This window comes from Nycticebus coucang, chromosome 11 (genome assembly GCF_027406575.1).
Source record: "Nycticebus coucang isolate mNycCou1 chromosome 11, mNycCou1.pri, whole genome shotgun sequence".
Classification (NCBI taxonomy): Eukaryota; Metazoa; Chordata; class Mammalia; order Primates; family Lorisidae; genus Nycticebus; species Nycticebus coucang.
Genome location: NC_069790.1, coordinates 125,922,439 through 125,936,137, shown reverse-complemented (window position 1 = coordinate 125,936,137; position 13,699 = coordinate 125,922,439). Strand labels below are relative to the sequence as shown.

The 13,699-nt window shown below is 40.9% G+C and overlaps 1 protein-coding gene and 1 long non-coding RNA gene across 4 annotated transcripts in view; one reads left to right on the top strand and one right to left on the bottom strand.

The window, feature by feature from the left end:
* Positions 1 to 9,707, bottom strand: part of RNF32 (ring finger protein 32) — a 50,572-nt gene extending 40,865 nt beyond the window's left edge. For 2 of the 3 annotated variants that reach the window (XM_053609386.1, XM_053609388.1), the window contains exons 1-3: positions 9,604 to 9,707; positions 6,780 to 6,878; positions 5,772 to 6,027 (exon numbers count right to left, since the gene is read on the bottom strand). In XM_053609386.1, the coding sequence (XP_053465361.1) occupies positions 5,772 to 6,027; positions 6,780 to 6,794 (271 nt within the window). In that variant the 5' untranslated portion in view covers positions 6,795 to 6,878; positions 9,604 to 9,707. Of the gene's footprint in view, positions 1 to 5,771; positions 6,028 to 6,779; positions 7,130 to 9,603 lie in introns of those variants that run through there. The other variant, XM_053609387.1, reaches the window with a different exon arrangement.
* A 771-nt stretch (positions 9,708 to 10,478) lies between these two features.
* LOC128560077 (uncharacterized) lies at positions 10,479 to 13,168 on the top strand. The gene is made up of 3 exons (XR_008372879.1): positions 10,479 to 11,216; positions 11,810 to 11,932; positions 12,371 to 13,168. It is a non-coding gene; the product is annotated as an uncharacterized LOC128560077 (long non-coding RNA).
* The last annotated feature ends 531 nt before the right edge of the window (positions 13,169 to 13,699 follow it).

The window sequence follows — 13,699 nt, the reverse complement described above, 5'->3', positions numbered from 1 at the left end:
ATAAACACCGGACACTCAGGCCACACTAAATTTATTAGAACAGTATTTTCTTTCTTCAATAATAAGTTAACCTCAAAGTAACTTTTTCTTTTTTTTAATTTATTGTTGGGGATTCATTGAGGATACAAGAAACCAGATTGCAGCGATTGCATTTGTTAGGTAAAGTCCCTCTTACAATCGTGTCTTGCCCCCAAAAGGTGTGACACACACCAAGACCCCACCCCCCCTTTTTTTTAGAGACAGAGTCTCACTTTATCACCCTTAGTAGAGTGCTGTGGCATCACAGCTCACAGCAACCTCCAACTCCTGGGCTTAAGCGATTCTCTTGCCTCAGCCTCCTGAGTAGCTGAGACTACAGGCACCTGCGAGAATGCCTGGCTATTTTTTTTTGTTGAGTTTGGCCGGGTCCAGGTTCAAACTTGCCACCCTCCATATATGGGGCCAGCGTCCTACCCAATGAGCCACATGCATCGTCCTAAAGTAACTTTTTTACTTTATAAACCTTTTGATTTTTTAGAACTTTTTGGTATATAGGGCAATAGTTAGCTTATGCGTTACACACTATACAAAATATTTTTTCTTTATGTCCTTTTTCTGTAAACTTTTTTCTAATTAAAAAAATCTTTTTAACTTCAAAAATACTTACTGATCACTTTGATCCCAAACCAGGAAAAGATCCAACAAGAAAAGAAAATTATAGACCAATATCACTAATGAATATAGATGCAAAAATATTCAACAAGATCCTAGCAAACAGAATCCAGCAACACATCAAACAAATTATACACCACGACCAAGTGGTTTTTATCCCAGGGTCTCAAGGTTGGTTCAATATACATAAATCTATAAATACAATTAATCACATAAACAAATTAAAAAACAAAGACCATATGATTCTCTAAATTGATGCAGAAAAAGCTTTTGATAATATCCAGTATCCTTTCATGATCAGAACACTTAAGAAAATTGGTATAGAAGGGACATTTCTTAAACTGATAGAGGCCATCTACAGCAAACCCACAGCCAATATCGTATTGAATGGAGTTAAATTGAAATCATTTCCACTCAGATCAGGAACCAGACAAGGCTGCCCATTGTCTCCACTGCTCTTTAACATTGTAATGGAAGTCTTAGCCATCACAATTAGGGAGGAAAAGGCGATCAAGGGTATCCATATAGGGTCAGAAAAGATCAAACTTTAACTCTTCGTAGATGATATGATTGCATATCTGGAAAACACCAGGGATTCTACTACAAAACTCTTAGAAGTGATCAAGGAATACAGTAGCATCTCAGGTTACAAAGTCAACATTCATAAATCTGTAGCCTTTATATATAACAACAAAAGCCATGCTGAAAAAAAGTCAAGGACTCTATTCCATTCACAGTAGTGCCAAAGAAGATGAAATATTTGGGAGTTTACCTAACAAAGGACGTGAAAGATCTCTATAAAGAGAACTATGAAACTCTAAGAAAAGAAATAGCTGAAGATGTTAGCAAATGGAAAAACATACCATGCTCATGGCTGGGAAGAATCAAACATTGTTAAAATGTCCATACTACCCAAAGCAATATACAATTTTAATGCAATCTCTATTAAAGCTCCACTATCATACTTTAAAAATCTTGAACAAATAATGCTTCATTTTATATGGAATCAGAAAAAAACTCAAATAGCCATGACATTACTCAGAAATAAAAACAAAGCAGGAGGAATCACACTACCAGACCTCAGACTATACTATAAATCAATAGTGATCAAAACAGCATGGTACTGGCACAAAAACAGAAAGGTGGATGTATGGAACAGAATAGAGAACTAAGAGATGAACCCAGCTACTTACCGTTATTTGATCTTTGACAAACCAATTAAAAACATTCAGTGGGGAAAAGATTCCCTATTTAACGAATTGTGCTAGGTGAACTGGCTGGTGACCTGTAGAAGACTGAAACTGGACCCATACCTTTCACCATTAACTAAGATAGACTCTCAGTGGATTAAAGATTTAAACTTAAGACATGAAACTATAAAAATACTAGAGGAAAGTTCAGGGAAAACACTTGAAGAAATCGGCCTGGGCGAATATTTTATGAGGAGGACCCCCTAGGCAATTGAAGCAACACCAAAAATACTTTACTGGGACCTGATCAAACTAAAAAGCTTCTGCACAGCCAAGAACACAGTAAGTAAAGCAAGCAGACAGACCTCAGAATGGCAGAAGATATTTGCAGGTTCTGATAAAGGTTTAATAACTAGAATCCACAGAGAACTCAAACGTATTAGCAAGAAAAGAACAAGTAATTCCATCTCAGGGTGGGCAAGGGACTTGAAGAGAAGCTTCTCTGACGAAGACAGGTGCACGACCTACAGACATATGAAAAAATGCTCATCATCCTTAATCATCAGAGAAATGCAAATCAAAACTACTTTGAGATATCATCTAACTCCAGTAAGATTAGCCCACATCATGAAATCCCTAAACCAGAGATGTTGGCGTGGATGTGGATGTGGAGAAAACGGAACACTTCTACACTGCTGGTGGGAATGAAAACTAATATGTTCCTTTTGGAAAGATTTTGGAGAACACTTAGGGATCTAAAAATAGACCTGCCATTTGATCCTACAATTCCTCTAGTAGGTGTATATCCAGAAGACCAAAAATCACATTATAACAAAGATACTTGTACGAGAATGTTTACTGCAGCCCAATTCATAATTGCTAAGTCACAGAAGAAGCCCAAGTGCCCATCGACGCATGAATGGATTAATAAATTGTGGTATATGTACACCATAGAATATTATGCAGCCTTAAAAAAGATGGAGACTTTATCTTTTTCATGTTTACATGGATGGAGCTAGAACATATTCTTCTTAGCAAAGTATCTCAAGAATGGAAGAAAAAGTATCCAATGTACTTAGCCCTACTATGAAACCAAGTTATCATTTTCATATGAAAGCTATAACCCAATTATAGCCCAAGAATATGGGGAAAGGGGTTGGGAGGGGAAAGGGCAGGGTAATTGGTGGGACCACATCTACGGTGCATCTTACAAGGGTACATGTGAAATTTACTAAATGTAGAATACAAATGTCTTAACACAATAAGAAAATGCCGTGAAGGCTATGTTAACCTGTTTGATGACAATATTTCAAATTGTATATAAAACCAGCACATTGTACCCCATGATTGCATTAATGTACACAGTTATGATTTAATAAAAAAAAAAAAAGAAAAAAATACACTTATTGTTAAAAACTATGACACAGCTGGGCACAGGGGCTCATGCCTGTAACCCCAACACTCTGGGAGGCTGAGGTGAGAGGACTGCTTGAGCCAGGAACTCGAGACCAGCTTAGGCAACATAGTGAGACCCTGTCTCTACCAAAAACAGAAAAATTAACTAGCTATTGTAGTGGTGCCTATAGTCCCAGTTACTCGGAGGCTGAGGCAAGAGGATCTCTTGAGCCCAGGAGTTTGAGGCTGCTGTGAGCTAGGTTGATGCCACTGCACCCGAGGCCTCCACAGGGCCAGGGTCATCATGCTGTCACTGGAAGAAAGGAATTCTTCACCTCCATTATAAACTTCAAGGGACCACTATCATGTATGTGGTCCACTGTTGACCAAAACGTTAAGTGGCACATGACTATACTCTCATAAAAAGTAAAAACACCTCAAGACATAGAAAATAAGAAAATTAAGGGAGGGTGACATCTGGGAAACAGGCATTCTCGTTACAGCTGCGTGAAGGGTGCTCCCAGCAGAGCAGTGTGCCACCCTGCACCGGGGTTTCCTCCCGTGATGTTTAGAGCCCCTGCAGCTGTCTGACATGTTCATGGGTAGCTCCCTGTCATCACTCATCACTAGTCCAGCCCATGATGCTGCTGTCACAATCCTCACAGAACCACTGAACTCTTAAACTGCGTGTGTATCACCCTGACGAGAACAAAGTCACGACGTGGGTGAATGTCATGAAGAGTGACCTGCAATGACCCTGAGGGAAGGCTGGCCCAGCACAGGATGAGACGGAACCCTGAAAGGAGAAGAGTGCAGAGGAGAGGAGTGACAGCAGCCGACACTATGCCCCGAGGTATGGCAGCCCCCTGGGTGCCACAATACAATCCAGCTCTGCCTCGGCATCAGGTACCTACCGCTCCTTGCTATGCAAACCCAACTTGAATGTATCTATAGGTAACAGAGGCCCAAGAACTGGAAGGAGAAGAGATAAATGACTATGACAGATTTCCCCCAACTCCGTGTCTTCTGACCGCATGCAACAAGGTTTAAGATTGACACGCCCAGCGCCCAAAATCCTGTTCTTTAATGTAAAGAACCAGGGCTCCTTGGAGAAATGGCTGATTCTGAGTATGGGACAGTGATGATACAGGGTAAGTGTCCAGGAAGGAAGTGCACAAAGATGAAAAGGACGAGAACCAGCCTGAAAGAGCTGAGGCCAACGGCATAAGGATGAGAGCGGTAGTGCCAAGCTGTGCCCAGGTCTATGCTGACAGGAATCATGGGACAGACAGGTAAGTGGGGAGAAGACAAAGATAATGCAGGCAGATGTTAGCCCCTCCAGGATGGAGAGCTTAATTCCCTGCCCCCTGCTCCCCAACCAAACTTGCTCTCTATGCCCATCATAATTTAAAAGTCCTTAGTTCTAACTTCTCAATTTAAAATAATTTCGGACACTCACTTCATAAACCATTTGACACATTTTTATCACAGTGGTTAACATAAATGAAGTGAGTGTATGATGCCCCATAATCATATCATTGTATACAGTTATGATTTAATAAAAAAATTTAAAAAAATAAAATAAATAAAATAATTTCAGACTTTAATAAAGATTGTCAAAACAGTATAAAGAATTCTCATACACCGTTAACTCCAAATGTTAACATTTTTCCTAACTCTAATACAAAGATCAAACCCAGCTGTGATCTGTCAGTCGACTTACCTGGATTTGCTCTTTGCTGCACGTGCATCCTTCTTTCTGGACTGAGGTCCGGCCCAGGGTCAGCAGCATTTGTGTGACTATTAGAATCTGGGGGAGTTTCTAGGTTTTGATTTGCTTTTCTCACTTGATACTTTTGAAGATTCCTAGCCAGGAATTCTGTAAAATGTCTTTCAATTCAGGTTTGTCTAAGGTTTCCTCGGGATCAAATTCAGAATAAATTTTGGCAACAAGGGCACAGAAGTGCTGTCACACCTTTTATCAGGAGACACATGATGTCCGCATGTGTCATTACTGCTGATACAGCTTGGGTCCCTTGGCTGGGTGCTGTCTGCCGAGTGTTACCACAGTACCTGCAATGAACCTCCCTGTGGGCACAGACTGCGAGACGCCACTGTCCATGTCTCAGAAGTCAAGATTCACCCCGTTACCAGTTTCAGTAATGATCATGAATATTACTGTGTTGTCTGCCAAATGCTGATCTCCTATCAGCCTGTCCACTATATTTATTAGCTAAATATTCTACTAAAAGAGTTTTTTCTTTTCCATCATTTATCTGTTTGATTGTATGTATCAGTGTGAATGAATGGATATTCCTTTCATTCTACTGTTTTTACTTATTCTACTTATTATTACTATCTTTATTTTCTAGCTCAAATGGTCCCGTCACTTTTAAACTTCAGTATATACACACCTTTCTGTATAATTATAAATTAAGACAAATTATTTCTGTACCATAAAACTATAATATTAACCACAACAGATTCATTAGCTTTAATAAGCCAAAAGAGGAATGAGTGACTAGATTAGCTTACCTAGAGTTAATGGTGGTGGCTTTGGATCGAGAACATACTCTTTTTCTGGATCTTCCACTTTGGGGCCCTGCGCACATTTTCTAAGTCCTGTGTCTATTACTGCTTTTGTCTCTCTTTTCAAAGCTTTGGATCTATTCTTCTTCTTTGGCACTTTTGTCGTGGCTACTGAAAGGTCTTGCAGCCGAAGATCATGTAAAATGTGGTCTTGTAAAGCAACTGCAGTGATTGCTAAGTTATCTTTTTTAGATGAAAGACCCTAAAAGGTAGGCAAAAAGTCGTATTCATAGGAAGAGTATGTAACATATCATTTAATAGAGAACTGAGGCTTTACTACTCAACACTGATGGCACATTGACCACATCTACTACCCTGTTTCTCCGAAAATAAGACAGTGTTTTATTTTAAGGTGTGCTTCCAAAGATGCGCTAGGTCTTATTTTCAGGGGACGTCTTATCTTTCCTGTAAGTAGGTCTTATTTTCGGAGGATGTCTTATTTTAGGGAAAACAGGGTAAGTAGTAATGAATGCTTGACCAGTCGTCACCTTAGTGAGAGCAAGCCTACACTACATTTATGTTAAAAACACAGAAAGATCTATTCACTCGATGACTAAAGCTTTAATTGTAACACGAATAAAGTCATTATGACCTATGCACCTGTGCATGCCTAAACAAATCCATACTGTTTCCGTATAATTAAATCAATCTCTAGGCAAATATTGAGCACAGTCCTACGTTTAAGCATGTGAGTCTTCTGGTGAAAACGTAATAAATTTCCTTTGTAGAATAAAATTACCAGACAGCTTGGAGGTGCATGCAGTAAGCACTACAGAAGACTTTTTCTCATGCACCTTCCCACTGCCCGCATGCCACATTAGGCATCTCCCAGTCCCACTCATGGTTTGTGGTTGATGCAACATTTGCAAGCTATTTTTTCATGCTCGCAAATGGCTGAATTAAAATATATACGTGAGTAAAATAATGTGTATATTTTTAAAAAGGATGGCGTACCTTATTTTTTAACATGATGAATCAGTTAAAGTTGTTGCTTAGCTATAACAAATCCTATCATCACAACGTACGTGCATCACACTCCTTTTTGTTCTTCTACTGTAAAAACGTAAGTCAACAGAAAGTTGAAGTTAGATAAGTTAGAAGTTACATAAATTCTTTTAGGACACTGTGGGGAAGATATATACTAAGAGTGTGACAATGAAGCGATGGATATGTCCAGTACAGTGGGGGACTGAGCTATCCAGTCGTGTTGTGGAGGAGGCTTCATACCAGCTACAATTTGCTTCAGCCCTGTCCTCAAACAGTTCACCACTGAGTTGCAGAGAACATATTAATATAAATGAGAACAAGGCACTGATAAATGTAATATTATACATAACCACAACAAAATTTCAAACTAACATCTAGAGACCAAAATGATTAGAGATTTGTAAACAAACCTCCTAAAGAGATAAACTGGACTTTGAAGGGAAATGAACATGTTACATCACAGGTACAAGGAAAGCAAAGGCAATTAGGAAATTAGCAAGATATTCAGGGGGAAGGAAACACTGGAGAAAGAGGGATGCAGAGCAGTACTGGATAACTTCTGTCTACCCAGAACCCAGAACACAGGCACAGGATATGGGACAAACCAGGGTTCCAATCCTGCTTCACCACTTTGCCAGATACTTAACACGGTGGAATCTCACTTTCTTCACCTATAAAACAAGTGTAGCACTGACCCTACAGGGTTACCGTAAGGGTTAAATGAGACCACCTCTGTAAGGTATCTAGAAGGGATGTTTTCACACACAAGGTACTCCAGTTATTCTTGTTCCAATTCCCTGCAATTTGGAATTAGCCCTTTTGTATTTGGACAAGAATATATTTTATGAAGACAAAAAGTCCAAACTTTACTGTAATGGGGAGAAAGTGATTCAAGTAATTTAGGAAATAATACAGTATATCCTCAAATAACGTTTCTTGCAACATCATTTTGTTAAACAACTGATGAGAAAGAAAGAAATCAGCAGCCAGAGTCACCGTCTGAGTGGGGTCTGCATGTTCTCCCCACAGCCACCTGGGCTTCCTCCCACATCCCACAGCAGCCACATCAGGTTCACTGGTGTGTCCAGACTCTCCTCATCTGAGTGCACAGGTGAGTGTGAACGTGCCCTGCGAGCAGAGTGTGTTGTCCAGGGTCGGTTCCCGCCTCGGGCTGAGCTGCTAGCATGGGCTCTGGTCTCCTGAGCCTCTTAACTGGGATAAGCAGTTTGGAAAATGAGTGAACAAATCCAAATCATTGCAGTACAACAAGTGCTCAGCTTCCTCATCTGTTGTGGACCTGCTACTGAGAGGAGGTACCCAACTTCCACTTTGCAAATATTCCTCCCCAATTCAACCCATCCCACAGAACCCACTTTCATTCATCAAAAAAAGTGGGTTGTGATCTTTCTCGAGTGCAGTTCTAGCTCACATGTATTTCAGTGTTTAATATTAGAAGCATTTTAAGTCTTTACTTAGACATTTTGTAAGTTTTGGGGATCAGAAATATGTCCTGGGAACTTAACTCTTGTTTATATGAATTACCCTGTGGTGAAACTAGTTTCACTGTACACTGTTTCAAAGTCTCAGTTTTCAAAACCTATTTATGAAGTGAGGACTTACTGCATTGAGGGCCTAACTGTAAGACTAGAAAGGAATTAGTCCAAAATATATTTCTAAGGACCAATATCTATATTAAATTAATCCAAATGAAAGAATAAACTCACTAACGAGTGCTATCAAGAGAGAAATGTAAGGACAGTAGAAACAAACTGATTAGCAACCCAGGGTTCAGGAATAAGAAGTAGCTGCTGAAGTCCTTTGGAAACTTAGATGGTAGTTTCTACAGAACCCTTTGCTATTCCTTTTCAATACTGGCATCAAGAAATATTTGAAAGATGTTTATGCGATATTTCAAGAAAATCTAGGCTGGAGAAATGGTCTGAGGTATTAGAAATACTGAAAGATCACCGCCATATTTTTCTACTTCTAAAATGTTTACATCCAGAGAGAAGATAGTTTGCCTCGTACCCAAAACCGTTTAATACAATCATATCTGGCCATCTACACTCTCTTATTTATTTTACCTCAAAATAAGATTAATATCAAGTGAAGAGCTTTTAAAAGCTGTGCCCATTTAAAGTTCCACACTATCATTAAATTTTAGAATTTAAAATTTAGGATTTAAAGGTATTGGAACCTCTTCAGTCCTACTCCACTTTATAAATGAAAAAACACTTCTTCGAGATGACATTAATTGGTCTGAGGCAAACCAATTTAGAGAAAATTAATCCTTGTCCCGTATTAAAAGCTGAAATTAATGGTGACACATCCATTCTTTGTCAATTTCAGTATTAATAATTAGTGAACGGAGGTAGGGCTTGATAGCAAAAGTTACCATTGTGATGCCAAACTCATAGTTACCAATTTGTCTAATTAATAAACACGCCAAATAAAAACCCATAAAGACCCAATTTTAAAAATACAATTCTACACAGTGTTATTATCTCCCAACTTCTGAATTCCTTGTTTATACATCTGTTTGCGAGGTTCTGCCTGTGAAGCCCGGTAGCACACAAAGTTGCATTGCTAGAATTCTCTTTAAAACTCAAACCATCTTTGGACTTGGCTCCCTTTCTTGTAACCGGTAGTGGTAGATTCTAAGTTTTTGAGACATCATAAATCTGCACCACGTATAAACAGACACCGCCGCAAGCTAACCAGGAGCCCTCACTGAGCGTAAGTGGAATCTCCCCGCCCCGCCGAGCAGGTCCGCACGGGAGCCCCCGCTCACCCACAGACAGGCTCGGATTACAGTAGGGTCTCCCACGGCAAAGCGGGGACCCAGAGCCGAGCGGCAGCGCTGCTAAGCCCCGCTCCTCGCCCCCAGCTCTGCCAGTAACGCCCGCACGCCCGAACGCCACCCAGCTCCAGCTCGGGCTCCTGCGCGGTCCTCTCCGCCCGCCGTTGCCGTAGCAACCCCCTTCCCGCCTCCGCGCTCGCTCCCAACGCGCAAGCTCCCCAGCCCCGCCCCGCCCCCGCGCCGGCGGCCGTGGGGCAACAGCGCGCATGCTCCCGGGCCCTGCCGCGCGCACTGCGTCACGCCCCACGCCGGTGCGTCGCCGTTGAGATGAAAGACACCTCGGCAAGCTAGGCACGAGGAACCCGCGGCCTGGTGCGTTGTGACCGGGCCGGGCCCCTGCCGAGCTGCGCACGCGTGGTCGGCGCCGCCCAGACCTGCGGACGAGTGAACATGCCCGGCGAGGCCCACGGACACGCAGGCTGTGGCTGCGCCCGGGCTGCCCGCCCTCTGGGCCTGGTCGTCGACTGGACCCCGAGCTCGTGACCCCCAGCGCGGCTCCTCTCTGGGGCGGTCGCGGGGCCCGGGTGGGCCTGGGCATGTCCCGGCGCCTGCCCCGCCCGCGCGCTCGGGCCCGACACGTGCTGCGTGGTCGCCCCGCGCGGTGCTGCCAGCGCTCCGGGGCCCCGAGACCCCGAGACCCCGAGACCCCGAGACCCCGGCTTCCCGTCGTAGGTGTGATTTTTCTTTTTCTTTTTTTTTTTTTTTTTGGTTCCTTTAAGATAAGAACATAAATGTGGTCTCGCACTCCGTCGTGGCCAGAAGCACAAGTCAGTATAAGTTTTTCTCTTTTTAAAATACTACGATGTTTTGCTTTGTTAAGCTTATTTCGTACTTTTGTTTGACTAAAACTTGGTTGAAAGTACAAAGAAAACATAGAAAGGCAAGTAATTTTTTTTTCTTTTTACTTCACTGAAAGCAAGGTCCAAAGTTGCCAATCGTCTTAGATGGGGAACCAATCATTGATCATTAAGGACCTAAAAATTAACATAAATTTGGAAGAAGTGATGTATCTATGAAACAAGATAATTTTAAACTCAATTTAAACTCTAGTTTTTTCTTAGTGAAAATGAATATTCTGTACTGGCCACCGCCGTTTTGAAGTTAGTTGAAACAGAACAGGCTAAAATTTTTGAGTAAGCTGAATTCATAATGAAGTTAATCTTTAGTTATTAAATTTTCACATATTTCAAACCTTTGCAACAAACATTGGAACCTTGTTTAAGTTCCAGTTTGTGATGCATCTAGAAGATTGGCAAGGACATTTTGTACACTCAGGATTCATTAGGCATCAGGATGACACAGTGGTAAAGGGGTAATCTGTATTCGGGTAGTAGACCATCTTCAAATCTAGACTTACTTCCTAGGCATCTGATTTTTGGCAGGTTTATCTTCCCAAACTTATGTCCCCTTACTTGTGAGGCACATTTGTTGTTTCTCCCCTCAGCTCCTCACCCACCCCAGCAGTAGCCCTGGCACTTCTGGAGTCCTGGGATGGAACCTGACCAGGGTGAACGTCAGGAAGTCCAGGACCTGGCCACAGTGACGTAAGCAGGGGGGGCCAGCAGGGGGACCCTATTTTTGTGGGGGCCGCTGAAACCTTAACTGTCCCTGCTGAATGCGAAAGCAGGAACAGAGGCGTGGTTGCAGCAGTGTGGGCTGTCAAATTCCTCACTGGGTGAGAGCCTGATGCTGTTGGGGGCCACCCCATGAATTTTAGGAGTTTATACAGGAGGTGGCAAAGCTGAAGTGGGGGCAGTCTGACCTAGTGACTGAGTTTGAGCTTGTTCTCTCACTCTTTTCACTCCCTGGCTTCAGCCCCTTCAGGGATGCTTTTTTGCTGTTTGCAATAGCAAGAGTTTGAATGATATATAGGTATACTGTTACACCTTAGGTCTGTATCCTGTGTGAATCAGCAGGATTAATACAGGGACTGCTATCCTTTATATCAGTTTTAAGGTATTCTTGGACTTCATAAAATTTTAAGAAAATTTTACATTTTTAAATTTCTACCCTCCATTCAAGCATTTAAACTTTCATGACAGTTTTTCCATCTGCATGTTTTCTACCCAAAGTAAATTGGTCATTTTTCAGTTAGCCACATAAAATATTTTTATTTTTAATTTATTTTTATTTAAAGGAAACAGGGTGTTGCTACGTTGCCCAGGTTGGTCTTTGAACTCCTAGGCTTTAAGTGAACCTCCTACCTTTGTCTCCAAAGAAGCGAGTAGGTGGGATTACAAATGCATACCACTATGCCCAGGTAATTTATTTTTATTAATACTTATTACATGAGCATATTTTGTGGACACATTGATTAATTTGGTACATTTATTATTTATTGGGATATTATCACCTTAAATTGGGATATTTATCACCTTAAATATTTTTTCCTTTATACTAGGAACATTTGAATTCTGGCTGTTTTGAAATGTACGTTATTGTCAACTATAGGCTTCTGATGGAAAATTTAATTTGATAATTATTACTTTGTAATTATTGACAATCAGGGTTGACATGGTTGATCTTTGACTAAGATAATGTGAGGAACATTATGCATTCTTCAAGCTAGTGAGTTCTGTTGAGTTAAGTTAGATGATCAGAATACAACATTCCTGGATATGTTTAACATATATAATCCACCTGTCTTGCTCCCCAAACCATGTTGTCAATGATTTATATTTTAACCTTATGCTTTTAGATTTTTTAGAAAAAGATGGACCTGAAAACCTTCACATGTGCAGAGCATGCCGAGTACCTTCTCTGAGGGAGTGCTGAGTGCCCTGGGTTAAGCATGACATGATTATTTTAGAATGTCAGAAACCCTAATTGGATGTTCCAGGCATGGTGGTGACAGAGGGGAAGAGAAAATGTTTGAGAAGGGTACCAATGTGCTTAGAATGGTTGAAATGCACTTTTGTACCCCACTATGCTGAAGAAGGAAGCTGTGTGTGTGTTGTGTTTAAGATCGGTTGTACAAACATCGGGACAAAGGGTGATGTCACCTGTGCAAGTCCAAGGAAGGGCAGCTGGGATGGCAGGGCTTCCATTTCAGTGGAAAACACTGATGTGAAGGGAAAATCTTGTATCTTGTCTGTGTGGAAGGCAATCAGGGGAAGTAGTAGTGCTGATGTTCAGTCTGTTCAGCTTTCTCCTTGTTGTGAAGATGGAAGTGATGACTGCAAGTTCTTCCTGGCTCCTGGTGAAAATCGGAATTTAGGAATCCAGAGAGGTTTTTGTTTGTTTGGCTTTTTTTCTTCTTTAACTGTCCTCTTGTTTTATTATTTTATCTCCATTCTGTGGATATTTTTTCTTTCTCCCTTACTCCCTTATCATCTCTTTTAGTCTTTTTACCTTTTATAATAATTCCAGGATTTCTTCTTTCACTCCCTTTGCTCTCTAGTACCTACTTTTTATTTAGTTTACTTTTGCTTTCATAAATAAATTTTTAGTAAGCTATTGAGTTATTTAGTTTAGGTATTGTATATTTTCATTTTGAGTTTTTTTAAAAAATTACCATTTTATAAAATGATAGTTTTGTTATAAAATTTCTATCAACATAGAACTGTAAGAACTCTCATCCCCACACAAAGTCATGGAAACTAAATAACTTATTGCTGAATAATGACTGGGTCGTGGAGGAGATGAAGATGGAGATCAGTAGGTTCCTTAGATTGACAAGGGGCCACAGACTATCAACCCTGGGGGATAGTGCAAGAGCAGTTCTAAGGGGGAAGCTCAGCACCTGAAATGCCCAGAAATTAGAGCACAAACCAACAATCTGATGAATCATATCAAGCAACTGGAAAAGGAAGAGCAATCTAATTCCAAACTCAGTAGAGGAAAAGAAATAACCGAAATCAGATCAGAACTAAGTGAAATTGAGAATAAAAAAGCCATTCAAAAGAGTAACAAAGCAAAAAGTTGGTTCTTTGAAAAGATAAAGAAAATTGATAAGCACCTGGCCAGAAGAATGAGAAGCAAAAAGTAAGATCTCTAATAAGCTCAGTCAAAAATGAAAATGGGGAAA